General features: G+C 43.5%; 1 protein-coding gene across 3 annotated transcripts in view; it reads left to right on the top strand.

Moving 5' to 3' along the window:
* ARL13A (ARF like GTPase 13A) overlaps window positions 1-25315 on the top strand; it is a 213787-nt gene that overhangs the window by 27212 nt on the left and 161260 nt on the right. For 2 of the 3 annotated variants that reach the window (XM_072123469.1, XM_072123470.1), the window contains 3 exons: window positions 21457-21525; window positions 23714-23784; window positions 24817-25066. In XM_072123469.1, the coding sequence (XP_071979570.1) occupies window positions 21457-21525; window positions 23714-23784; window positions 24817-25066 (390 nt within the window). The remainder of the gene's footprint in view (window positions 1-21456; window positions 21526-23713; window positions 23785-24816; window positions 25067-25315) is intronic. The other variant, XM_072123471.1, reaches the window with a different exon arrangement.

A 25315-nucleotide genomic window follows, 5' to 3' on the forward strand; every position in this document is an offset into this window, starting at 1 on the left:
GTCTCCTTTCAGAGCCAACTCTCTCAGCCCTGCTCAGCAGCTTTATGCAGCCTGCTTAGGCTACTCTCACCACCTGTGTCCAAGGTGCTGGAAAACACAACCTCAGTACTAAGGCCCTGCATAGTAGGAAAACCCAGGGGAAACATACCGCCCATCCACAGTTAACCCCTTCAGTGTCTCACAATATATATATATATATATGTATATATATATATATATATATATATATATATACACACACCAAGTTGTATTACTGCTGTATGTTGTATTTTTTTTTAAATGAGGAGGTATTACAGTAAGTGGTATTCTAGTTTGTGGGTCTAGTAGCTGTAGATCCTAGCGATGCCCGGGATGGGAAATAACCGCTTTTAGCTTTAACAAAATAGAATAGATTAACAAAAATATTTATATGCATCTATCTCTCTTTCTGACTGTCTTTCTCTGACCATCTTTGATTCTCACTGACCGTCTCTGTGACTGACTCTTTGAGTGACTGTCTCTGACTGTCTCTTTAAGTGACTTTCTTTGACCTTCTCTGTCTCTGACATTCTCTGTCTTTGACCATCTCTTTCAGTGACTGTCTCTGACCTTCTCTTTCAGTGACCATCTCTCAATGTCTCTGACCGACTCTTTAAGTGACTTGCTCATGGCAACCAATCAGAGCTTAAGTTTCATTTTTGAACAGCTATTTATAAAATTACAATTGATCTCTGGCTTCCATGGGCAACTGGAACAGTTTTATCTCCGACATTTCTGATAAATCTTCCCTATCTCTGTATCCCTATCCATTTTACCTCACACACAAACATCTTATACTCATTGCCTATAGTAACTAATAAAAGCTCAGAGCTCATATTAATGACCTGTGGCAGAATTGCAGCCAATTACGGCTCATCTTCTAACTGCAACAGCAGCAGCAGAGAATGGCTTCTGTATATCGTGGCTAATAAGCGTGGGGTTCCCTGAGTCACAGAAAGCGACTGTGTAAAATTTGGTGTAAATGCAATGGTGCAGAATCCTTTAGTGGACATACATATACACACACATACATTCAGCTTTATATATTAGATGTATGCATCCACATAATGATAAGTGTATATATATATATTTTAAAATATTGTTTTTATTATTTTAAACACTACAGTGTCAATATAACCATACAAAACTGTTCTGGTTTCCAACATCAATGGAGCATTGGGTTCTTATCAGACATATGGCATTGTACAGTTTAATTAAGTTGCTTTTGAATTTGTATACAAGTTTGTTCTGTCCAGATACATTTTCCAAAAGGATGTTTTTTTTAACAACTTTTATATCTATTGCCATCTGTGGATAGTTTATTGATCTATCTTCATATAGTTCCGCTCTATGCACTCCACTGAAACTGCTTTTGCAAAAGTTTCCAATGATATCCTCACTGCTAAATCCAAAGGTGACTATTCGCTCCTCATTCTTCTGAATCTATCGTCAGCGTTCGGTACTGTGGACCACCAGCTTCTCCTAAGGAGGCTTCGGTCCATTGGCCTAAAGGACACTGCGCTCTCTTAGTTTTCTTCCTTTCTCTTTGACCACACTATCAGTCTCTCCTTTTTTGGATCATTCTCATCCCATCTTACTCTCAGTGTTGGGATTCCTCATTCCTAGGTCCTCTTCTCTTTTCCTCTATACTGCCCCCATTGGACAAACCATTAGCAGATTTGGCTTCTGTGATGATAGTAAACCTGGGATGTGGTGTTAACCGCAAAGTTCTTGCATGTTAAAACACTGGGGGAACAAGCACAAAAGAAGGGCGCTACCCTAGTGTGATATCTTACGATGACAATATAAACATGCAATGGTAAAATACTGACTCTCACCTGGTTTCAGATGAGATGTGAGCCTTAAGTATTGAAGGTGATAATGGCAGCCCGTCCAGCCTTTAGACTCGTGTCGAGTGTACCCAGGGAGCCACTTCGTCGAGTGAATATAGAATACGGTATCCCGTGGAGTGAGTGATGGGCGGACAGGCGCTCGTTCGGTGAATGATACCGGACAACCTTTTTTGGTAGCATACTCATTATAAAGTATAAACATATATAGAAAAGGGTATGTTGGGTTAAATGGATAAATGAAGAATGTAGATGAGCTGTTATATGGAGGGAGCGGGAGGTGGTAATCCCCATACTCCCTGATGTTGGAATCTGGATATTTACATATACCACCATGAGGTCTAAGTTAAAAGGAAGTGATTAAAATGTTTGAAAATAGAAGAAATCCCTAAAAGGAACCTTGATGGGAAGAGGATGCCCTCCGGTATAGGGAAGCTCCATTGCAGGGATGACAGGTTAGTAGTGACGCGTGTCTCAGCTGGTGGTACGAGCTATGGATCGCGTGGAAGGACAAAAATGTGAACAACTCGATGGGTAACTGCGGAGGATGTTTTGAAGGGAGGTAAGTGATCAGCACTTGTTGCTGGGGACTGGGCTTGGAGGATGGAGGACTGAGGAGGTTGACTTTTGTATATGTCAACCAGGTTAGGGTGACACGAGGATGTAAATCAGAGGGGGTGATGCAGGTAGATAAGGTTAAACTGATTCGATCGCCTCGTTTAGGCCATTAGGAGATAACGTGTTCAACTTATAAATCCAATATGATTCCCTCCGATTGAGGGAACCCACTCTGTCCGATGCCTCCTTTGATATGCCTCCTTCAATGGGGGTAATCTTGATGATATCAAACAACCCCTTGTGTTCCAAAGTGAGGTGTTTGGATAGACTTTGCTTGAGAAAGCCGATTTTAGCTTTAAACCGGTGGCCATTCACTCTCATCCTGAGTGTTTGTAGTGTGCGGCCTACATATTGTTTGCCGCATATACATTCTACCAGGTATATGACAAAATCAGAGGAACATGAGAGGTTGTTTTTTATTTTAAAGGTTTCCCTTGTGGTGTTGGATGTAAATGTTTTAGCCCCATGGTTTATTGTAGCACAACAAAGGCATAATTTGTGATGGCACTTGGAGACTCCTGGGGCGGTATTGATGGAGTTACTGATTTTAATGACTTTTAGTTTACTGGGGGCTATCATGTTCTTGATTGTGGTAGATTTCCTAAAGGTTATTGCAGGTTGTTTGGGTAGTAGGTTATGAAGTAATGGATCTTTGAGAAGAATTTTCCAATGTTTGGATAAAATGGCTCTGATATTGTTACTTCCTTTGTCAAAAGTGGTAACAAAGTTTAGGAGTCTTTTTCCAGAAGCTGTGGCTACATGCGGTGTTTGGGTTTTGGGTCTCAGACATTCGTGTTGAGAGGTCTCAGAGTACTTTTTGTAAGCACTTTCTATTAGATGACCAGGGTATTTTTTCTCACGGAATCTCTCCTTGAGGATAAAGCCTTGGTTCTTGTAGTCTTCAGCCGAGGTGCAGTTTTTTCTGATTCTGTGGAACTGACTATATGGCACATTTCTGAGCCATTTTGGGTAATGGGCACTACTGAATTCGAGGAAGCTGTTGCTGTCCACTTTCTTGAAATGGGTGGAGGTGATAATCTTGTTTCTTATGGTACTGAGCTCAAGATCCAGAAAAACTATTTTTTCCTTATTCAGTTCCATAGTGAATTTTAGTCCCCATGTGTTCATGTTGAGTGTTTTCACGAAATTCTCCGCTTCAATTTTGCTACCGCGCCATATAATGAACAGGTCGTCTATAAATCGTCTATAGTAGACTATGTTCTCCGTCCAGAAGGTGGAACTGTATATGCATGAGGACTCGAACCGCCCCATGAACAGATTGGTATAGCTTGGAGCGGCTCGAGTCCCCATGGCAGTTCCACTGACTTGGTGATGTAATTATCCTTGAAAGTCAAAAAAATTGTGTTGTAGCACGAATTCCAGACCCTTGATGAGGAAAAGAATTTGTTTTTCCAAGAGGTCTGACTGTTCCTGGAGGAACCATCTCGTCGCTTCCAAACCCAGGGTATGGGTGATATTGGAATATAGGGAAGAGATGTCGAGGGTGAGTAATAAATAATCATCTTCCCATACGAACTTTTCCAAATCCAAGATGAGACTTGTGGAGTCACTTAGGTATGATGGTAGTTTGGTTACCATGGGTTGTAAGAACAGGTCTATGTAATGGGAAAGGTTACATGTTAAAGACCCGATCCCAGAGATGATGGGACGCCCAGGGGGATTCTTCTGATCCTTATGGATCTTAGGGAGGTGATAAAAAATGGGGGTCGAGGGGTGGGATACAGTAAGGAAATTTCGTTCTTTTTTGTTTATTATTTCAGCCTCGTATGCTTCCTGTATCATACTTCTGTACTCCTTTAGAAATCGAGGAGTGGGATCCGCATCAAGAGGTATGTAATACTCAGTGTCTGACACATAACTTCTGCGATGTAATCCGTGCGGTCTTGGATGACCACTCCTCCACCTTTGTCTGCGGAGCGGATGACTATATTAGAGTTGTCTTTTAGATTCTTTAGGGCTGTTCTTTCGCCTTTAGTCAGATTATTCTCCGATTTTTGTCGAGATTGGATGTTCCTGAACTCACTCGACACTAATGCGAAGAAAGTTTCTATATGGTGGCCCCTGTGATGGATGTTGTTGAAGGAAGATTTTTTGCTCACATCCTTATGTGTGAAGGCGTCTCGTGGTTCTTCAGCAGGGGTTTCAGAATGTTTGATCTTTTTGTTGTGTGAGTTTTTTTGTAAACCTATTCAGGTCCACAAAAAGGTCAAAGTCATTGGTAGTTTTCGAAGGGCAGAAGTTCAAACCCCTTGAAAGGACCCGATTTTCGTTGGAGGATAATTCATATGTGGAGAGATTGAAAATTTTTACTGTATTGAGGGTTATTGGTTGTTGTTCGGTCGACTGTTGTTCAGGGGAAGGGGGAGTGGTGGGGATGACTGAGGGTCTTGTCTGGTCTTTTTCCCTTTTCCTTTTTCCTCTACCTCCCCTGCATCCTCTCTGTCTCTTTTTTTCTTTCTGTTTGGCGTTAGTGTGTTTAGTGGGATGAAATAATTCAAGATTTTGTTCTGTGCGGAGGCTTTTTTGTTGGAGTGGGACAACTGCTGGGGTCTAATGGTGGTTGTAAAGGGGTGCTGGGACGGGTTGGGCCCAGAGCTAAAAAAGAATTGCTGTTAGGGGAAGCAACATCTGATATAGACGGTAATTCTTCAGTGAGGATGCCCGGGCTGTGTAGAGGACTCTGCTGTGGAGATACCTCATGCACAGTGAGCCAGGATGCATTGAATGATATAGGAGATGCGACATGTAGGTTCGGAACTGAATCAGCCGTTACCAGGTGAGGGGGCGAGGGGGCTATAGTTGGGTGGTCTCATTTTCTTCTTTTGGAGTTGTGGAAGGTCCGTACACCCTTTCTCCGCGGGGGAGGGGGGGAGATTTAGATGAATAAGGTCTAAACCTGTGTTCAACAGTATTTGTTGGTTTTCTAGTGGGTGTTCCTGTCGGGCATATGTCGGAAGTAGTGCTATCTCTGGTGATGTTATTTTGGGGCAGAGGTTGAAGAACCGACAATGGCGGTGTGGTGGGTTTTTGGCGTTTAGTTAATTTTCTTTACTTTCCTCTCTAGGGTCTCAGATTCTAGTTTGAGCAGCCTATTTCTGATGTTGAGATTGATCTTATGAAAATTGGGATGATCCTCAAACTCTGACAACCTGTCTATCAGTGTTGTAATATGTGTGGACAGGGTCGTGCATTCATGTGTTCTCTTAGAGATGACATGTGACATAAGTTTCATAGAACATTCAAGTAAACAATTTGACCAACCTTCAGAGAAGATGAGATCGTCCGGGAAGGTTGACGGTATGCTGATCGTGAGCCCCCTCGGAGTTAACCCCCTCTGTTGGTAGAGTTCAAGAAACATGATGTCTAAGCAGCGTGTCAGTTCTTTGCGACTCAGATCTTCAAAATCTCTGAATAGTGTGGACATTTCATGAAAGTTCCATAGTCGTGTTTCTTTCAGCAGCGTTGATGAAGGTTGATGAAGGTTGATCGATGCAGTGGTCTTCTAAGAGCTTGGTTAGTCTGTTCCTCCTGCTCTCTATGCGATCTTTAAAGTAATCCATCCTGGAAAGGAGGGGGTGGGTTGTGCTGCCCTCTTGCGCTTGTGCCGGCAAAGCCCTCTGACCGGGACTCAGGGCCTGAGATACAATGATGATAGTAAACCTGGGATGTGGTGTTAACCGCAAAGTTCTTGCATGTTAAAACACTGGGGGAACAAGCACAAAAGAAGGGCGCTACCCTAGTGTGATATCTTACGATGACAATATAAACATGCAATGGTAAAATACTGACTCTCACCTGGTTTCAGATGAGATGTGAGCCTTAAGTATTGAAGGTGATAATGGCAGCCCGTCCAGCCTTTAGACTCGTGTCGAGTGTACCCAGAGAGCCACTTCGTCGAGTGAATATAGAATACGGTATCCCGTGGGGTGAGTGATGGGCGGACAGGCGCTCGTTCGGTGAATTGGCTTCTAGTATCATCTCTTTGCTGATGATACCCAGCTATATACTTCTGCACGTAACATCACCCCTGCCTTAATCCAGAACACTAGTGAATGTTTCTCTGCGGTCTCTAACATCATGTCCTCTCTCTTCTTGAAACTTAATATTTCTAAGACTGAACTCCTTATTCTTTCACCATCTACTAACCGACCCAACCATGACTTCTCCGTCTCGGTCTGTGTGATCACTATAGCACCGAGGCCACTGTTTTGGGGTTGTGCTGGACTCTGACCTCTTCTTTCTGCATATCAGAAACATCTCCAGAATCCTACCATTTCTGCCAACTGAAACTTCTAAAATGCTAATTGTTGCTCTCATTCACTATCGAGTAGACTACTGTAACTCCCTACTAATCGGTCTTCCACTCACTAAACTCTCTCCTCTACAATCTATTCTTAATGCAGCAGTCAGACTCGTCTTTCAGACCAAACACTATACAGATGCCTCCAGCCTGTGCCACTCACTGCACTGGCTGCCTGTCTCCTTCCAAATTCAGTTTAAAATAATAACCCTCATCCACAAAGCTCTGCAAAATGCTGCACCTCCCTATGTCTCTTCTCTCAACCTGTGCTCTTCGATCTGACTTCTCTTGAACCGCACCAATCCTCTGGAATGCCCTTTCCCAGACTAATACTCACCTTCCGAAGTTTCAAAGTGCTCCTAAAACCCATCTTTTTAGGCAGGCCTATCACACTCACTAACTCCATGAAATATAATCTCTCTTTACTAATCTACACTATGTCCTCCTGCCATTACTTATCCAGCATACACCAGCTATATACCAAGCTCTAGGCTTCTTTGCAGTCACTTCAGCCTGAGATGGTGACTGATAACTGATTCAAGCAGCAGAATTATTTATCCATCAATTTATTTTGTACAAATCCCTTAGAAATAATGGCTGAACCATTATACAAGCTCTTTTAACTCTTGTGTCTCCCCCTTCATCTACATAGAATGTAACCCCTTGTGAGCAGGGCCCTCACTCCTATTGTTGCATATCACCGTTTTTACTCTGTAATGTGAAATTATATTTGTACACTCACCTGCCACTTTATTAGGTACACCTGTCCAACTGCTCGTTAACACTTAATTTCTAATCAGCCAATCACATAGCGGCAACTCAGTGCATTTAGGCATGTAGACATGGTCAAGACAATCTCCTGCAGTTCAAACTGAGCATCAGTATGGGGAAGAAAGGTTATTTGAGTGCCTTTGAACGTGGCATGGTTGTTGGTGCCAGAAGGCCTGGTCTGAGTATTTCAGAAACTGCTGATCTGCTGGGATTTTCACGCACAACCATCTCTAGGGTTTACAGAGACTCAAATCGCCACCCGTTACAACCAAGGTAGGCAGAAGAGCATCTCTGAACGCACAGTACGTCGAACTTTGAGGCAGATGGGCTACAGCAGCAGAACACCACACCGGGTGCCACTCCTTTCAGCTAAGAACAAGAAACTGAGGCTACAATTTGCACAAGCTCATCGAAATTGGACAGTAGAAGATTGGAAAAACGTTGCCTGGTCTGATGAGTCTCGATTTCTGCTGCGACATTCGGATGGTAGGGTCAGAATTTGGCGTCAACAACATGAAAGCATGGCTCCATCCTGCCTTGTATCAACGGTTCAGGCTGGTGGTGGTGGTGTCATGGTGTGGGGAATATTTTCTTGGCACTCTTTGGGCCCCTTGGTACCAATTGAGCATCGCTGCAATGCCACAGCCTACCTGAGTATTGTTGCTGACCATGTCCATCCCTTTATGACCACAATGTACCCAACATCTGATGGCTACTTTCAGCAGGATAATGCGCCGTATCATAAAGCTGGAATCATCTCAGACTGGTTTCTTGAACATGACAAGGAGTTCACTGTGGGATGTGGTGGAACGGGAGATTCGCATCATGGATGTGCAGCCGACAAATCTGATGCCATCATGTCAATATGGACCAAAATCTCTGAGGAATGCTTCCAGCACCTTGTTGAATCTATGCCACGAAGAATTGAGGCAGCTCTGAAGGCAAAAGGGGGTCCAACCCGTTACTAGCATGGTGTACCTAATAAAGTGGCCGGTGAGTGTATATGTCTCCTATGATTTGTAAAGCGCTTGATGGCGCTATATGAATAAAGATTCTTATTACATTGTCAGGTCATCTTAGATATTGGCCTATCCGGAATGTCTGCTGAGGATTTGGAGCTGTCGCGATTCATTAACAGCGTTCTTGAATGTGTCGCTGCCCCGCTTAGGTCCGCCGGTGTTTACCATCTTCTTCCCGGTGCATGTGAGGGCTGATCTTGCAACACAATTTGAATTTTAAATTCCGGGGTTTGTCCGAATCAGTCTGGTTGTCCAACGGCTACGCCCCGGATTTGTGTTGCATGAAAGCCGGCACCAATGCGCCAAAATCTGATCGCGTCTGCCAAAGAGCCCTGTGCAATTCAGGGGAAAATATTCGGGAAACCTGATAGAAATGAGTCAGTTGGACCCTTAGTAAATGTGTCCCATTTTGTCCGTTATGATTATGCCTATTATGGATTCATTCATGGGGTATTATTTGGATATAATTCATTAAAAAGTGAACCCCAGAAAGTAAGTGATGTATACTGCATAAGTAAATAAATACAGTGTCTATACACTATTTGCGCTTCCCTTTTTTGAAAGATGGAAAATGAGAGCAATTCTATTCCTAGTAGTGTCTGCATTACTGTCCATTCCCCTATTCCCAGTAGTGTGTGTATTATGAGAACCTTCTATAATCATGAATTGCAATTTGCTACGCAGAAAAAAAGTCCTCACACAACTCTTTACATGGAGAGACAAAAAAGTTCTTGACATTTGAAGGTAGGGAGTGAAAAATGAAAATGCAAAAATGAAAAAGGGCCCCGGTCGTTAAGGGGTTAACTGACAAAATATGGACTGAAAGATAATCTGAAAAATATTTATTTGACATGTTAAAAGGAAAATATATTCTTAGGGCTTATTACAGCTCATTTTTCCTATACTATCAATGGAGCAACCTGTCAATCAGTATTCTAGTTTTTATTTTTATTTTCATTCACACATCCGCCCCTATATTATCTCCAGGGCCAAAACAGGTCAACAAGGGGAGCAGTAGATAGTGTAACTGGTGACTAATATCTCATCTCGGGTCAACCACTCGTGTAATACAGTTCTCTGCTCTGCCATAAAAGGTCAATCTCTATCTCCACTACCTCCTCTATGATATATTATAGACACTCTAATATCATCTAAACAGTGAGTTGCTCATATAAGTGTAACTATTATGTATTGACACTTCTATTTTAGTGTATATAGTTCACAAACGTGGTCATGTATTTTATCGTAAATTATAATTGTAATAGGGAAAACACACAAGCAGTTTCCATAACTTAAATATACAATTATTTTTATCATTATTTTTTATTAAAACATTTTATCGTTTAGTGGTAGTTTGTGCTCGGTACTCTTATCAGTATTCATGATAAGAGAGTTCCACAGTCTCACTGCTCTTACAGCAAAGAACCTTTGTATATGTTGATGGTAGAATCATCTCTCCTCTGGGCGTAGAGGATGCCCCTTTGTCCTGGTCACAGGCCTAGGTATAAAAAGATCTTTGGAGAGATCCTTGTACTGTCCGTTCAGGTATTTGTACATTGCAATGAGGTCTCCCCTCAGTCGTCTTTTTTCTAAACTGAATAATCTTGGTTGCTCTCCTCTGCACCCGTTCCAGCTCTATTATGTCCTGGAACTGGTGGCCAAAATTGTACACAAGATTCCATGTGTGGTCTGACCAGGGATTTGTATAAGGGAAAAACTATGTCTTTATCATGAGAATCTATTCCTCTCTTGATACAATCCATGATTTTATTTGCTTTAGCAGCAGCCGCCTGGCTCTGGTCACTAAAATTAAGTTTACCATCCACCAATACCCCCAAGTCCTTTTCAGCTTCAGTTTTACCAAGTAGATGACTGTTTAGAACATAATTATACTTTTTGTTTCTATGGCCCAAGTGCATACATTTACATTTATCTACATTAAACCGTATGAACCTAAGTATTTATTACTTTACACAGCTTAGTATTATCTGCAAATATTGAAACTTGACTGTGTAAACCCACTACTACTACACTCATTAACAAAAATATTTAAAAGAAGTGCCCCCAATACTGACCCCTGTGGCACTCCACTGACAATATCAACTCAATCTGAGAATGTGCCATTAATGACGACCCTCTGTTTTCTATCACTAAGCCAATTACTTACCCAAATACACAGATTTTCCCCTAGCTCCAGCAGTCTCATTTTATATACAAACCTTTTATGCGGCACGGTGTCAAATGCCTTTGAAAAGTCCAGATATACAACATCTACAGCGTCCCCCAGATCCAGTCTGGAACTTACTTCCTCATAGAAACCAATCAGATTAGTCAGATAGGACCACTCTCTCATAAACCCACACTGACCCTGGGTTTTAAGGTTGTGCACAGTGAGATACTCCAGGATAGCATCTCTAACAAACCCCTCAAATATTTTCCCCACCACAGAAGTTAGACTCACAGGTCTGCTTTTTGATCCTTTTTTGTATACTGGTACCACATTTGCTATGCGCCAGTCCCGAGGAACATAACCAGTCCTCAGTGAATCTTCAAATATTAAAAATAACGGTCTATCACATTACATAGTTCATGCAGAACCTGGGGGTGTGTGCCATCTGGCCCCAGGGATTTATCGATCTTAGTGGTTGTGAGGCAGCACTGTGACTCTTCCCGGGTTAAACTGTTGACATTCCAAAGAGAATTTACATTATTCCTCATTGTGTCTTCCACCAGGGGATTTTCCTGGGTAAAGACACTTGAGAAGGCGACATTCAGTAGATTACCTCTTTCGTCATCTCCTTCCACCATGACCCCCATGTTATTGCTAAGAGGGCCCACGTTTTTAGTTTCTTATCATTTACATACTTGAAAATTAATTTTGGATTATTTTTGCTCTCTCTGGCAATTTTTCTCTCAGTCTCTATTTTTCCTGCCTTTATCTGCTTTTAACAGGATTTATTTTTCTCTCTATAATCCTGTAATGCCTCATAGCTACATTCACGTTTTAGCACCTTAAACTCCTTATCTTTCTCACTTTTTGCTTTCCTTACAATGTGTCTTTCCTTACAAGCCACATTGGCTTTTTCTTGTTCATCTTATGCTTTTTCCCATATGGTATGTGTTTCTCACAGGACTTTTTTTAGAATATATGAGAAAAAGTCCCTTTTTTTTGGGGGGGGGTTGTCTTTGAGAACATTGTCCCAGTCTATGCCTGTAAGGTCTTCCCTTAGTTGCTGAAAATTTGCCCTCCTGAAGTTTAGAGTGTTGGTTGCCCCTCCACTAACGCTCCGAGTAAAGCGTAATTTGAAATCAATGATATTATGATCACTATTACCCAGGTACCCCCAAACCTGTAATTTTGATACCCTATCAGGTCTATTAGTTAGGATAAGGTCCACCCTCTTGTTGGCTCCAGGACTAGTTGCGACAGGTAATTGTCTTTTGTTGTCGACAAAAAACAGCTACCTGAAGGACCTGCAGGTTTCTGCCCCCCAGTCAATATCAGGGTAATTGAAGTCCCCCATGATAAGTACTTCACCATGCTTTGAAGAGTCTGCTGCCTCCATTATATTTGGAGCCTTATAAAAAAAAAAAAAACCCTAGTAATATTTTATTATTTTTCCCTCCCCTTATCTCCACCCATAGGGTCACTGATGTCATCTCGCAGGACAGGCTTGAGGCAAGAATTCACATATAAACAACCCTCCTTTTTTATTTAAATAATCATTTCTAAAAAAGACTATAACCATCTATAGTAACAGCCCAGTCATAGCTATTGTCCAGCCTTGTCTCGCCGGTACCCGCTATATTATATTTGCGCTCCAACATCAAGAGTTCCAGTTCCTCCATTTTGTTTGTGAGGCTTCTGGCATTTGTGTACATACACTTTATATGGTTTTCTCTGTCCGTATTCCTTTTGTCCTTATTCCCCAATCTCATTCCAGCCCCCCTTCCTCCCCCATGGACTATGACTCTTCCCAGACTCCTATCTACACTGTCTATTTGCCCTGCACAAGTGTAGTTGCCCTCCCCCCAGGTCTCTGGTTTAAACACTCCTCCAACCTTCTAGCCATTTTTTCCCCCCAAAACAGCTACACCCTCCCCATTGAGCTGCAGCCCATCCCTACTGTAGAGCCTGTAGCCGACGGAAAAGTCAGCCCAGTTCTCCATGAACCCAAAGCTCTCCTTCCTACACTAACTTTTGAGCCACTTATTTACCTCCATGATCTCCCGCTGCCTTTCTGGTGTGGCACAGGTAGTGTTTCTCAGAAAACTACCTTTGAGGTCCGTGCCCTGAGCTTATAGCCTAAATACCTGAAATCATTAAGGACCTTCCACCTACCTCTTTGTCATTAGTGCCAATGTGGACCATGACCGCTGGTTCCTCACCAGCCCCTCCCCGTAATCTGTCAACCCGATCCACAACATGCTGAACCAAAGCAAACACCACACTGGGGAAGATTTATCAAGCTGAAAGTCAGAATATTTCTAGTTGCCCTTGGTAATCAATCACAGCTCCCCTTTAAAATATTCATTAGCACTGGTAAAATGAAAGCTGAGCTGTGATTGGTTTCCACCCCACTGTTAAGTATGCACGGTCTTTGTATGATTATTAGGGGAACAGACGGGGCAATCTCCCACTACCAGCACCTGTCTGACCTTGCTCCCATTAACCTTCTTACTGGAGCAGACAGTCCCCTGGTTGCTAGAGGCCACGTCTTGCTGCAGCATTGCTACCCCAGAGCTTGTATCACCCTCATCCGCCTACCTGGCAAACTTATTGGGGTGCACCAGATCAGGACTAGACTCCCTGCAACTCTTCCCTCTACCCCGCCTTCTACATGTTACCCAACTAGCTGCCCCCTCACTCTGCACCTCCATACTTCCATCCCCATACCCATCTTCCCCAGAGAGTTTGTGCTCCAGGAGCATTAAACTTCGCTCCATATTGTCAATTGCTCTCAGCCTTGAAACTTGCTCATTTAGATACAGAATCTGGGCTTCCAGATCAGCAATTTTCACACATCCCACACAGCAGTTTTCCCCCCTCAAATAGCTGTTCAAGGAAAGCATACATGAAGCTCATTGTTCTAATCTGGATTACAAGAGAAATACAGAATAAAAGAAGAATTCACAGCAAAAGTAACAAAAAATACAGCAATCCCTCAAGCTTAAATCCCATTTTGGACACTACACACACTCAGTATCAATGCACACTCGCTTTTCTGAATACTCTTTAAAAGGTTATTTGCCACATAAATCCGCTATGCTCACTGCAACAAGATCTGGCTGCAAACCACCAAACAAACTGACCACAGAAGTATATAAAGGCTGCTAATTAGATAGCCACATCCCACTATTAATTAGGCAGCACCTGTGCTATGCTGTCTAGATAAGCAAGGTGAATGCCTCAGGGCGCGTTCACACGTTGCGTTTTGACCTGCATTTTCATTGCGTTTCAAACGCATATACAACAGCTGAGGAGGGGTGATTTGCCTAATTACATCACTGTTAACATTTCCGTTTACAAAACGCATTGTAAACACGGTGTTAACACATGCGGTAACAATGTGTTAACAATGTGTTAACACATGCGTTTACAAATGTAAACGGTAATGTAATTAGGCAAATTACCTCACATCAGCTGTTGTATATGCGTTTCAAACGCAATGAAAACGCAACCAAAACGCAACGTGTGAAGCGCCCTCAGACTTAACCAGCGCTGTACCCCCACACAATATACAGATTATGCAAGTAAAATACCTTCAGATCTTCTTGGTTGCAATAAAACCCACACAAATGATATCAGAAAAAAAATGTAAATGCACTTATTTATTTGTTGCTGGATCCAAAAAAGTACTCCTTCCCTTAGGCCGGTGCCACACGTGGCGCTTTGTCTGCGCAAACAAGGTCGCGCCCACCGCATCAGCGTTTCTATGGAAACGCCTGCGATCGGGAACCAGCCGCCGGCGTTTTGCCCGCGACTTGGTCTGCATTTGCAAGCGCAGACAAAGCGCCGCGTGTGGCGCTGGCCTTAATCCTAAATCCCACTTTGGACACTGCACAGAATTTAGGATCAATGCACACTCGCCACAAAGCTCCCACACCCGCTTTTCTGAATGCTCTTTAACCCCTTCCCGACATGTGACGTAATAGTACGTCACATGTCGGGTCCCGGTACATGGAGAGGGCCGAGCTCTCTCCATAGCCGGTAAGTCTTTGCTGCATATTGCAGCAAAGGCTTACTGGTAACACCCGCGATCGGTGCCGGCAAAGGTGCCGGGGGCTTCAAAAAGACGGCGGCGCGCACCGCCATCTTTCTGAGGATTATCGCTCCCCGTGACATCATCGGGGAGTGGCAATCCGTCGCCATGGTAGCTTCGGGTCTCACGAAGACCTGAAGCTACTTCGGATTAACCCATGCATTACAATGTGCTATCAGCACATTGTAATGTATGAGTAGTAAAATCCCCATGTACTGCCATACTGTAGTATGGCAGTATATGATAGGATCGTACAGACAGCCTAGGGTTAAAGTACCCTAGGGAGTCTGAAAAATAGTAAAAATTAAAAAAAAAGTTAAAAAAAAAGTTATAATAAAAAAACCTAAAAATTCAAATCACCCCCCTTTCCCCAGAACTGATATAAATATAAATAAACAGTAAAAATCATAAACATATTAGGTATCGCCACATCCGAAAATGCCCGATCAAAATATGATAACGGTTTTTCACTGCATTTAAGCCCGTAACGGAAAATCGCGCCCAAAGTCGGAAATGGCACCTTTTTGCCATTTAAAAAAAAAATTTAAATTCTATAAAAAGTGATCAAAAGGTCGTATAGTCCTAAAAATGATAACATTGTAAACGTCATCAAAATCCGCAAAAAACAGCACCAGCCACAGCTCCATACACCAAAGTATGAAAAAGTTATTAGCGCCAGAAGATGGCAAAATCCCCCAAAAAATTTTTGTACAGGAGGTTTTAATTTTTTTAAATGTATAAAACATTATAAAACCTATACAAATTTGATATCCCCGAAATTGTACCGACCCAAAGAATAAAGTAGACATGTCATTTGGGGTGCACAGTGAAATCCATAAAATCCAAGCCCACAAGAATTTGACACAAATGCGTTTTTATACCAATTTTACTGCATTTGGATTCTTTTTCCTGCTTCCCAGTACATGGTATGGAATATTAAATACCATACCATACTATTATGAACTGTATTTTGTTAAGCAGAAAATAAGCCGTCACACAGCTCTTTACATGGAAAAATAAAAAAAATTACAGATTTTTGAATGTGGGGAGTGAAAAATGAAAACGCAAAAACGAAAAAGGGCTGCAGCGGGAAGGGGTTAAAGGTTATTTGCCACAAAATCCACTGTGCTCACTACAACAAGATCTGGCTGAAAACTCGAATCTAATCACGATGAATCACTTTAAAAAAAAACTGGTATTTCCTGGCTGCAGAGATCCTGTAGGGTGTTGTAAAATGTTGTGCCATGCTTAAATATGCATAGGGAGCGTGGTTTGGTCTTCAAACAATGTTGTGTTTTAAAATGACATGTACATGACAGCCGCCGTTCTTAAAATCGCTTCACTCTTCAATTCCATGGGCACTTACGGAGGCCAACTTCACCAAATAAGCAAAATGGGAACACAGCCTGACAAGGTAACGTCTGTGCCAGCTCGAAAGGACTGAGCTGAGGGCCAAGATCCCACTATAACATCAAAGAGTGAACTCTTTTTACACTGACATCAGATGATTCCATAGATGACGACAGAACCTGTAGAAACCCCCCAAAAGAGTTGAAAGGGTGTCGACAGATATTTTTTACCGACGTCACTGATCAGTTTGCCCTTCTTTTTATCTGTCAGTGTCCGCTTTCAATAGGTCAATAATCCATCAGTATTGCTAAAGCTAAAAACAAACAGGAGTGGATCCAGAACAGAGATGACCAGTAAATGCGATATTTGCATGTCCTGCTTTTGGCATTCAATCCTGAAGCTTTTCATTCCTTCAGACAGATGAAATGAAGGGGAAAACCAAACATAGTGGCAACGTCATAGAGTGGTGAAGGGTGAAAACAGCATTATGGAAATCACAGAATGTTCCAGGGAGAAAGCGGTCAGATGGCAGCAGCATGAGTAGGCCGCAGAGTGGCACATTGACAAATTATGGAGGTGGCAGAAACATCATAGACCACAGAGTGGCACAATGAATTTGAAGCTGAAATTTTTTATTTAAATTTGAAGACGCCACATGCATCATACATTACAATTTCCCTGAAAATATTATATCTTTGCCAAAAAAGAACTTCAAAGGTGGCAGTGGCATGAGATCAGAGAGTGGCATGATGATAAATTCTTTAGGTGGTAGGCCACAGTGTGGCACAATGTTAGAGAATGGAGGCGGCAGTGGCAGCAGGAGGTCAGAGAGTGGCACAATGACAAATTCTGGAGGTGAAAGCAACATGGTAGGCCACAGATTGGCACAATGATAGAGCGTGGAGGTGCCAGCAGCAGCAGGAGGTCAGAAAGTGATACAATGACATGACAATGAGTATGGAGGTGGGTGACAATTTCAGTCCCTAGTAAAGATGGTGGCAGGCAGATGGAGCAACTGGCAGCAGATGTGTGGCATCCGGAGGGTGGCAGCATAAGAATAGTGGCTGAGGCAGGTAGTTAGAATCCAGACTCATTTCTCAACGTTTGGGGGAGGGGTCATGGTTGATCTAATCTGATGCATAAGGCATTGGTGTGTTGAAATCCTGGCCGATCCACGCCTGATTCATCTTGACAAAGGTCAGTCTCTCCATATTACGAGTGGACAAGCGGGTTCTCCTTGGGGTAGCGTTGGCCCCTGCCGCACTGAACACCCGCTCTGATGCCACAATACTGGCCGTGCAGGACAGCTTCTCTAATGCAAACTCTGCAAGTTGCAGCCACACATCAAGTTTGGCTGCCCATTAGCCCAGTGGATCTTGTGTTAGAGTGCTGTCAAAGTAGGCCACCACCTGCTGGTGCGGGGTCTGCTCCATGTCCTGCTGCTGCTGGTGGCGGCTGCCCCCTCTTCACTAGACGGGAGACGGAAGCTGCTCAGACTCCAGACTTAAGCTGCTTTTGATGGAGCTGCTACTGCTCCTACCCCCTAATCTCCCCACAGCAGCCGTGGCAGTAGTACGTGAGGATGGACGATGGTGCACATAGGCAGTGGCCAACTGTGTGCACAGTATATCTTTATAGTATGCCAGTTGTTCCTCCCTCTCGGCAGCTGGAAAAAAGGCACCCATTTTTGACTGGTAACAAGGGTCCAAGAGGGTGGAGAGCCAAAAGTCTATGCCAGATGTTTACTATTCGGCTGTCATTAGTTAGGCAAAGCAGCATGCTGTGGGCCATCTGTGCAAGTGACTCTGAGGGACTCCCCGCCTCCATCTCCACTGTATACTGCCACGTTGCTTCTGGGTCATCTGCCTTGTCTTCTACCTCCTCCGGATGTTCCTGCTCCGCCTCTCCTGTCACCTGATTGGAAAAACCACTAATTTCACCAGACTGTTCTTGTGCTCCAATGTCTTCCTCCTCCTCCTCTAGTTCAGCCCCCACTGGACTCAAATGGCCATGAGATGTATTAGCCACTTCTCCAGTGCCCTGACCAGACAGATTTTGCAGCATCTGTTCCAGGACATAAAGCAGTGGAATAATGTTATTTATCCCAAAGTCCTGTCCACTGACAAGTAACATGGTCTCTTCAAAGGGCCTGAGCAAACGGCAGGTGTCATGCATGAGCTGCCAGTGGCTGACATCAAAGTTACTCCTGTCCGCTTGCTTCATTAAAAAATAATTCATTAAAAAAAAAAAAAAACTTGAGAAACCCGTTGACAACCAGATTGAACATGTGCGCAATACAGGGCGCATGGACCATCCCTCCTCGGTGAAGCGCGGACACCATGCTCCTCCAATTGTCTGTCACCATGGTTCTGATTTGTAGTTGTCGCAGAGAGAGTCACACATTGATTTCTTCTTGCATGACACGGAGCAGTGACTTTGTTAGCCCTGGCAAACCAGGTGTAGAACTGCGTGACACCGCTATTCCTGCACATGTGGTTTAATGGAGCAGCACTTAGACTTGTGGAGGCAGAGGTGGTGGTGGAGAACGTGGAGCAGACGGACATTGGCACAGGAGCAGCAGTTTGACAATGTGGAGGAGAAACTTCCTGTTCAAGTTATTGGTGTGGCTGGGCGGGAAACACATTCACCCAGTGGGCCGTAAAGGACATGTACTGGCCCTGACCGTAGTTACAGCTCCGCACTTCCGCACTGCCGTGCACCTTGGAAGAAACTGATAAGCTCAAGGATTGGCCCACCTTCTGCTCTACATATTAGTGAAGGGCTGGTACTACTTTTTTGGAAAAGAAATTTTGGCTTGGAACTCTCCCCCTCAGGTCGGCACAAGCCATTAGTTCTCTGAAAGGTGCAGATTTCACGACTTGGAAAGGGAGGGACTGCAGTACCAACAACTTGGACAGGAGCACGTCAGCTTCTGCACCTTAGGATGGCTCGACACATACAGTTGTCTCTTTGCAATCGTCTCGCTCAACGACTACTGGCACCATGCGTAGTGAGGAGCAGCAGCATCTGGACCAGGAGATGATGTCAAAGACAAACAGCTCCCTTCATCTGAGGTGCTGGAGCCTTGACTGGCTGAAACGGCGTGTGTGCCACTAGGTGCTGCTGCTGTTGCTGCAGCCGGCAGGATGGACCACACGTGAGACACGTTTTTCCCAGGCCATTGGCTGATGACGCTGCATGTGTTGACGCAGGGTCATTGTGTTAACGTTAGCTTCCTGGCCACACTTCACTTTCTGCCCGCAGATTCGATATATACACACGCTCAGCATCCCTGTTGTCTTAACAAAAAAACTTCCACACCGCTGAGATGGTGATTTTACTGCCAACACTCTGCACTGGGGGACTACTACTGCCACTGCCTCGCTGAGCACCTCTGCCACTGCTTACTTGGACCTGCGAAACGGGATTTGCACCCCCTGGACGTTTGGCTCCTGTCCTCACACTGCTGCCACCCTGCTGACTCACGGCCTCAGTAGCCACTTGCTGCCTGCTCTGCTGCCTGACGGACAAGCTGACACTCTTTTCGCCCGATGATCATGAATCCTTTGCTACACCCAGCTCCCAAGTGCAATCGGCTACGTCATCGTCTTTTGCACTTCCCCGTCACTGCTATTCTCCTCAACGGTGTCATTATGCACAGCTTGCCTACTGCATGAAGCAGCGGAAGTTTGCCCCACCTGCTGACTGTCCTCAAACACTTCGTCCTCTCTGTATAGCCAACTAGTGGCTCTCTGGCTGCGGGAAAGGAACAGGACAGAGCCTGGTTGAGGACAGGTGAGGGCCTCTGACCTGTTCCTGGCCCATGCCAACTAATTGTATCTGACAAACCCACGGACTCTTGGCTGTGGTTGTCAGATGTTGTATTTCAGGAATTGGATGACCTAGTCAACCAATCAACACCCTTTGGGTTGTTGATTAGCACACTGCCGCTAGATGACAACAGCAGTTCTGGCCTCAGAGTCACCCCTGCTGCGATGTCCCCTTACTGTCCTGTCACCTCTGCCAGCTCCACCTGCCATCATTTTGTCTGACATAGTGGTTACTACATGGATTTGACGCATATTTCTTGTTCTCAACTTTAGCAACAAAGAAGTATGGAAATTTGCATTATACAGATACCCCACAAAGGTTGCCCTGTAATTGGAGCGAAAATCATTCTATGAACTATGTGGATTTTTTACACTTATTTCTTGCTCTCAACTTTAGCAACAAAGAAGTATGGAAATTTGATGGGAGTGCCCCTCTCTGCTGCCCCCGTCCTGTGAACTTACATCTCCTCGCTACCATCTGGACTAGGCCTCGCGCGCGGCGGTACTTCAAGAGTTAAAGGGCCAGCGCGCAGGTGATTGGCACTGGTCAATTCTGGGGCTGCATTTAATCCAACGGCTCCCATCATTCCCTGTCGGATCTTCAAGCCTCTATCGTCTCTATCCTGGGGTGGGGTGGGGGGGAGGCTCCGTCTCTATCCTGGGGTGGGGCGGGGTGGGGAGGCCCCGTCTCTATCCTGGAGTGGGGAGGCCCCGTCTCCACCCTGCGGTCGGGGGGTCCATCTCCACCCTGCGGTTGGGAGAGGCCCCGTCTCTATACTGGCCACTGGAGGGACTGAGTATTACCCCTAAACTCACAATGCTGCTGCATTTTTCATGTGCTGTTGCTACAGCTGCGGTACACAGCCATACATGGAGCTACAACCACAGTACATGAAGGGTGGGTCCCCCCCCCCAAATTTTCTCTGGTGGGCCCAAGGTACAAGGGTCCGAAACTGCCTGTGTATCCAAGCGTTCCTGTGTATCCAAGCGTTCCTGTGGTTCTGCCTCTGTGTTCCTGTCCCATGTACCAGTTCGTTACTGTGTTCCTGATCCGTGTACCAGTCCGTTCCTGTGTTCCTGACGTGAGTCCTAGTGTGCCTTCCTGTGCTATTCTCCCACTGTCTCCCCGGGTACAGACTATCTCAGGCATTACTACCTCGGCTGCCACTTACACTCCGGTCCCAGGTGTCGGCTAGTACCATCTTCCCTGGTGGTCCATAGGGTCCACAGACTCACAGAAGCTGACAGCATTTTTAGCATATAATGTGCAGCATCTAAATTAGATCATTTAAAAAAAAAAAAACTTGATTCTTGTATTTACTGGTAGGAGGAACAGACAAGATAAGAATGTATTGTATTTCTTTAAATTGCTTATACATATTTCCGGTATTATAACAGATTATGTTTTTTTGCCAGACACTGGACAATGTTCCACCTGTTTTCTCACTGTTGGAGATGGGTCCAGATAAAGCAAGAACCAATTAGGTAAGAAAGTTTCCAATAACCAATTAACATTAAAATACTAGTTCAAATCTCACATACATAATAATGCAATGGGTTTACAGTCCATGTGTTGAAAGAGTATGGCTGTTTATTACTCACAGATAAATCCTACTAACTTGCATTTGCTCGTCTCTTAGGTGTCTTCTACTGGGAGTCTACTGTTCTTTATGATAATACTCAGAAAGGAAGGGAGTACTTGAGGAAAGTTAAATTGAATTTTTGGTACTTTATTTACAAAGCCGTTTTAGGCAAATATAGTGCACTTCTTCAAATGGTCACTACTTTTTCAACAACATTGCATGAATGAGTCCACAGAATTAGAGAAAATTATTTCACTATGACCGGAGCTTCCAATATTATTGCAACGCCCCTGAAGAAGCCTTGCAGGTGAAATCCTGGGTCGGGCGGATAGGAAAGCTAGCGTCCCGCTACTTTGACTTGTGATGTGCGCATTTTTAATTGACTCTTGTGAGTATGATGAACTGAAATAAATTTTAACTTTATTGGAACGTCCCACACCATCTGCCTGCATATTTTCTTCCAGCTACAATATAATTAAAGGAGGATGATGAGAGTGTGATGGTGCTAGTCTGAATGGTGACATACTTTCAGCAGGAGAAACTGAGGATTGGTGCTGATCGGTGGTTTAAGATGGAATAACAAATAAGAATAATATTGGGAGCTCCATAGCTTCATAGTGAAATTATTTTCTCCATTTCTGTGGACTTTTTCAAAAAATGTGTGGACCGGTCTTGTACCGTGAGTAGCTCCTTAAGGGGCAAACTGTGCAGCACAATTGGCACAACACACTCACAGTCCACTCCAGACAAGTTGGGTGCAACTGGCCGCAACCAGTTTTATTAACTTCTTTCAAGCAGGAAAAATGGCGAAACAAAAACAATACAGAAATAAAATCCTAGGCCGTCTAATACAGTAGTTTCCGCACTACCAAGAAACTGTACCTACTGTACAGATTCCCAACCACAGCATACAGCAATTGGCAACTCACATAAGGTTTCCCAGAAGCAGAGAGAGAGAGACAGTCCTATTGTGCAGCTTCTGACTTTTTAAAGCAACATCTCAGAGCTGCTGGTGATTAGCCCCAATCACCTCAATCACCTAGAGTGGCTGTGCGGAGCAGGGACCAAGCCCAACACTCCAAACTGCAGCAGCCAGGTCCTCCAGACCAGGTTTGTGCTCCCTAGATAGTGTAGGACAGAAACCTAGGGGAAACATACACACCATTTAACACTTTTCCCCTGGTCCTTTCACACCTCCTAAACTACAGCACCCTGTTAATTTATATACACACCCGACTTATATAATTTATTTATAACAGCCCCCATATACATACTCCCAAATTAAATTATATACAGCAGTCCATAAAAAGCCACCTAGTTTAATCAAAATCCAATAACAGATTCCCCCGTAGACAGTATATAGAGCTATGCCAACCCCAGTACCACACAGTGCCCCTGTATAAACAGCCTGATACCCCCGTAAAAACAGCCTGCCCCTGTCAGTATACACAGCCTACCCTCCCTTCAGTATACACAGCCTCCTTCCTCCCCAGTATTTACAGACCCACACCTCCTTCAGTACACATATTCAGCCCCCTCAGTGCACACAGCCTCACCCCCAGTACACACAGCCTGCCCCCCACAGTATACACAGCCTCTCCCCTATCTATACACAGACCACCACAAAGTATACACAGCCCCCCCTCCCTCAGTATAAACAGTATACAGGCAAAATGCTGCCTCTTACAAGGTCTGCAATCTGCTGTGTGAGATGAATGAAGGAACATAGTATATATGTAATGAGTGGAAAGTTCTTCTTTCTCCAATTTCTTGAGTAATTATCATCCTACCCTATTTTTCCTAATTTCCTTATATTTTGAAATCTGCAGAATATATTGTTGGCAAGATCAACAGGTGAGGTATTAAATAGCATGGGGAAAATGTCTTGTTCATTTCATACACTGGAAAATGCCAATGATATAACTAGAAGTTTGAAAATTTGCCAGTAGGTATAAGCTGTTCTTCTCTTCTATTGCACACCCAGGTTCAGTGTCTTTCTGTGTGGTCTATTTTTTTCTTAAGTTTAGGACAATATTCATAAACATATACATGTATATGTATTTTATAAACTGATTGCTTCTTTTATGCAGAAGTGTGACTATTCTATTCTTGGGCCTGGAAAATTCTGGAAAGAGTTCAATAATTAAAGTTATAAAAAGAGGTAACTATGGCTCATTTAGTAACTATGTCATATTTAGAACTAAGATACTGTTTGCTTGCACCGTTTATCAGATCTGACATCAAAGCTATACTTTAGAATTTTTTCTCGGGATGACCACCTGATCATGGGTGCTAAATGTTTTAATGCCGTAGGCAAAGTCAGGGGTTGGGACTGGGAAAGCTGAACTGGCAAAGTTTGTCACAAACCCTAATTTTACCATTTGGGTCCACTCATCCCTGTGGTTTATAGGGTTTCATCCTCTTCCCATGCCCTGAAAGAGGCAACTCCAGTCTATTGCTGCCTATTGCTAGGAGCCTGCTGTAAGCAAAACAGAAATTAAAGGGAACTTGTTACTACAGTAGTACCCACAAGCCCAAACACAGTACCTTCTTCTGTAATATGTATGCCCCTTGAAGGTTGTAGCATGAATTAAAAAAACATCTTTTATTCTTGTGCATGATGCAGTGAGCCGGTCAGGCACCATGCTTTCTGCAGTCAGTTTGCTCAACCCACTCCATACATCTTGCATTACAGCCCTGCCTCTTAGATCTCCAGATCGCCAGAGAATGACATTGCAATTTGGGGACAGGGCTGGGACGTCAGATGCATGGAGTGGGCAGAGCAAATTGACTGCAGGTGACAGGCTTCCCTGACTGCCTAGCTGCATCATACAAAAGAAGAGATGAGAAAGAAATGAATGTAATGATGCATGAGAGACTACAGCAATTAATATAAATATTTATATCTCACCACAAAAGTTTTCTTTACATCAGTACTGGTCAGTATTTTATAGAATACATTTTCCTTTTGAGTTAGTAATGGGGAGTTAGGCCAAATATAATTTTTTCTATTTTCTGTCTGTAAGAGGTTTTATAGCTGCGTGTGTCACTAGCTGAAGAAAAAAATAAAAAAAAATATTAATAATATTAAAATTAATTTTGAATGCAGAAACTATTGGGACATTTTGGGAATTACAAAATATTATCTCAATGATATTTCAACAAATAGATATTTATTTTTTATTCTTTCTAGGTCCTCCATGTCATATGTCTTCATCCAGTGATCCATTTAGAACTGAGCTTCGTTTTGATCAGTTTGATCTTACTCTTCTTGAGCTTTCCAGCGGACATAAGATGAGGGCAAATTGGCGGTTGTACTATCCTCATGCACACGCTTTTGTTTTCATTGTTGATGCTAGTGACCATGGACGTATGCAAGAAGTTGAATGTGTTCTTTCTAGTGTCTTAAAACACCCGAGAGTGGCTGGAAAACCACTTTTAATGTGAGTACTTTTGAAGTAATTCATTTCTTTAATTTCTATTGTGTACAGGAAGGTCATAGGGGAAGGAACAAAAGGTACCCAAAAGTGATTTTTTATTCAATTCTTTAGAAAACTTGTCAGAAAACTAACTTTACACGGCATAGAACAGTCATTCTCTGTTTAAGGCACTATTTTTTGAGGGCTGTGAAAAAGCCAGTGAGATTTTGTCACACTAAAAGAGCAGCTAAAAACCTATACTGTCTTTTTGCC

This window comes from Engystomops pustulosus, chromosome 9 (assembly GCF_040894005.1).
Source record: "Engystomops pustulosus chromosome 9, aEngPut4.maternal, whole genome shotgun sequence".
NCBI classification, from domain to species: Eukaryota; Metazoa; Chordata; class Amphibia; order Anura; family Leptodactylidae; genus Engystomops; species Engystomops pustulosus.